At 32.7% G+C, this 3806-nt stretch overlaps 1 protein-coding gene across 1 annotated transcript; it reads left to right on the top strand.

The window, feature by feature from the left end:
* Nucleotides 1-1608: 1608 nt before the first annotated feature.
* On the top strand, nt 1609-3483 carry LOC149538157 (GDSL esterase/lipase At5g45910-like). Its single transcript, XM_089802317.1, has 5 exons — nt 1609-1885; nt 2201-2410; nt 2614-2762; nt 2865-3138; nt 3239-3483. The coding sequence occupies exons 1-5, from the start codon at nt 1609-1611 to the stop codon at nt 3481-3483; spliced, it is 1155 nt and encodes a 384-aa protein (XP_089658443.1).
* Nucleotides 3484-3806: the final 323 nt, after the last annotated feature.

Genomic DNA, 3806 nt, shown 5'->3' with positions numbered 1-3806 from the left:
ATTTTATATCACAGAGAGGCTTTTGAGATGACTCGCCATTCAAACCTTATCTTTCTGCATTCAGAAAAATGATGTAAATAACTGTTTTAGAAATGCATGTTTTGAGCCCCTAATCTTAACCTTTTTGGATGAGAGGTTAAAGTTAATGGTTTGGAATACATGTTTTGGAAGTTTATCTGAACCTTTTTTTTAGATGGGAGAGGTTAAGATTTCAAATACGTGTTTTAGACCCCCAACCTTAACCTTTTTAAAGGTTAATGGTTAGTGATTTGGTTAAACATACGTATTTCGGTGTCTTTCATTAACCATTGATAATTTGAGCCTTAGGAATCAGAATTGAAAAATTCTAAAGGCGGAATAGAGCTAGGAACAAGCCAAAGATATTTGAAGGGCGAAATTTCTTTAAAATTTTGAGGGAAAGTGACCATTTTAATGCTCAAAATGTAGCATATTCTGAAAATAACCATAGCTCAAAAAGACGAAGATTGGAGCAATTTTGATGTTGGGGAAACAGCTCAATAATTAATTTTGATGTAAATATACAACAAGACAATAAAGTCCAAAGTGGTAATCATAGAGTATGTGCACTGTTCTCTGATTTTTCTAAGTCAATAGTTTGATATCATTTAAAATCATGTTTTTGCTAGGTTCATGATGATTCAAAACAACTAACTAAGATGTTCATGCTCAGATAGAACCACATATATGGAAGGTTTACGGTTAGCCTAAACCACTTGTAATAATGTTTGTGACCAGCTAGAAACAATTTTGAAATCACATTAAGTCATAAAAACCCATATTAATGATGAATAAAAACACGGCACTAACAGATAGAAAATGTTTGTTAAGGATTGTAAATAAGAAATATTTTGGTTAGGGCCGTCTGAAACAATAAGAGCATTATTTATAGGGGGTGTCTGAAAGTTAAAATTAAGTTTCTACTCAATCTGTCGGCAATAACAACATACAGACCATGCTACAAGTCAAGTTCCATACTCAGCGCTCCATTTTGCAAAACTTTGTATATTCTCTTCTGATATAATATACTATATGGACGCCATTAACGGCAGCACGCAATTGAAAAGAAAAATATTCATCACCTAATGGCATTAGAGTCAATACTCTAATTTCCTCGTTGTTTGTACTTGACAATAAATGTACTAACTATGAATTATCAGTTGACTTCAATATTTTTTTTTGCTTATAATGATGTAAAATACAATATAATCTTGCTCTCTTAGAACTAATCAAAGGAGGCTCTATTTTCAAATGCTTTGGTACTCTCAAATACCAAATATAGTAATCATTATAATATATCAAATTTGCGATGTCAACAGTAGTTCGGTAACTCTAAATAAAAAGTCAACTCCCCACTAACACTTTCCCCAGATGTACCATAAACTGTAGGATAATAAAATCAATTAATCAATCAAAGACTACTGCGAGAGATGTTTTTAAACAAGTTGCTGCCTAACAACTCTTAATTTTCTAAATATTATATTGGGAGAGCCAACTACATCTTGATATTATATTAGGTTATGTTATGTCATAAATATGGACTGGACTACATCTCTTAGCTATGTCTTATAGCGTTTCAAGATTAGAGATATGGAGTACAGGAGCAATAGCAATGATAATCAGTTTTTGAGAATTATTGCATTGTTTTCAATTGTCCTCATAATTGGCAGTGTTCATTTGGCTCATGCTAAGGATAACTGCTATAGTTCCATATACCAATTTGGAGACTCATTAGCCGATACAGGGAACCTACTTATATCTAGCCCTGGAGCCATACCTGCAATCACAGGGCTTCCCTATGGAGAAACCTATTTCAACAAGTCCACAGGCCGGTTTTCTAATGGCAGACTTGTTATTGATTTTATTGGTATGTCTGCATTTTTCATATCATTTCATATATGATCTTATTGGGCAGTTTTTGTTGCTTGTGCTTTTCCTTGTGAAATGATTTTTTCATGTAAATTATCTTATTGTAATACACTTACAATCTATATATGTGGCCTTTTCAGGCATTTGTCTTTGCTAAAAGTAAAATTTTTCTATATTTCTCAGTAAACAGATTCATAATATAGGTGAATACAATATGAAAAGATGATCTCAGCGATGTATTCTATTTAACTGAGGATGTAATGATTTTTCGATGGTTTAGATATAATGTTTTGTTGTTTTCTATGTTAATTAGCCGAAGCATTTGGGTTGTCATTTTTGCCACCATATTTAAGCAGACTTGCAGACTATAGTTCTGGAGTGAATTTTGCTGTTGCCGGTGCCACAGCCTTAAATGCATCATTTTTTATACAGAAGCAAATACCCATTATTACAAACTTGAGCCTAAGCACTCAGATCCAATGGTTCAAGGATTTTAAGAAGGTGTATTGTTCTGGCACAGAAGGTTGGTTGTATTTTACATTTGTATTGTAGTAAATGCATAGATGTAACTTTTATTATTATAAGGATTTGATAGATTCTTTTTTATTGTACTATTAATTTATCCAATGTCAAATACTGCACAATTAGTTTGATTATGATAGTTAAAAACAGGTTAAATTATAAATTATTTTGGTTATCAATATTTTATAATGTTGATCATGCAAGATTGCGAGGAGCATTTTAAAAATTCTTTATTTATCCTGGGAGAGATTGGTGGAAATGACTTGAATTTCCCTTTTGGCCTCGGGATACCCATAGACACAGTCAAACCTTTTGTACCTCTGATCATCCAAGAAATTAAAACAGCCCTTGAGGTTGGTTAGTTTTTTTAATGTTTCCTAATTTTTTTAAATGGTTTCTATATTCATTTATATTCATGATTTATGTAAGTTTAATGCATCTTTGATGTTGGTTAGGTGTTAATTCAAGAAAATGCAAAGAAGATTCTGGTTCCAGGCAATTTGCCCATAGGATGTTCTCCATTCTATTTGGCTACGCATCCAAGTAACGTTTCATCTGATTTTGATGAGATTGGCTGTCTGATAGATTTTAACAAATTTTCTAAAAGCAATAACAAGCTGCTAAGAACGATGCTACAAGATGTCCAGAAAGATCATCCAGATGTCTCAATTGTTTATGCAGACTATTATTCAGCTGCATTGAGAATTTTAAAAAATCCTAAGCATTATGGTGAGCCATATTTTGTATGCTTTCTATTGTTTTCTATAAATGTTGAAATTATATGTATCTGGTCACAAATTTAGTTGAGCATTGGATTTTGATGTTTCAGGATTGCAGAAAAATAATTTCAGGGTATGCTGTGGAATAGGTGGAAAGTATAATTATTCCCCACCTTTCAGTTGTAATGTCACTGCTAACTTGTGCCCTAACCCTAAAGAATATATTAATTGGGATGGTTTTCATCTCACAGAGACCGTCTACAGAGCCGTGACTCAGATGTTGATTAATGGCAAGATCACAATTCCACCACTGAATTTGGTAAACAAGGATTGCAAAAGTCCAAAAAGAATCTAGCTTTTTCACTTCACTTTTTCAATAATTTTAAGTATTCGTTACAATAATAAAAATGGATTGTCAGATCCTCACGCCTCTTGTGAAGGCCACCCTAGCTTCTAAAGTCTTGTATCTGTTCCTTTTTTTTCTTGTCTTGTTTCTTTTCTTACAATTTTAAAATAAAGGCTAAACAGAGCCTCTCAGTTCTTACATTGATTGTTGTTGTTACATTCATTGGGTTTATCTCTTAGAGCTTGTGCTTATGTCAGACTGCCATATGCACTATAACAACTGTTTTCTCATCACAGGCCTAAGAATTTTACCGGTATATATACATATGATAA

This window comes from Cupressus sempervirens, chromosome 9, assembly GCF_028749045.1.
Source record: "Cupressus sempervirens isolate cs-2001-9-10 chromosome 9, ASM2874904v1, whole genome shotgun sequence".
Lineage (NCBI taxonomy): Eukaryota > Viridiplantae > Streptophyta > Pinopsida > Cupressales > Cupressaceae > Cupressus > Cupressus sempervirens.
Note: the sequence above shows the minus strand (reverse complement) of the source record. Positions and strands in the feature narration are given on the sequence as shown.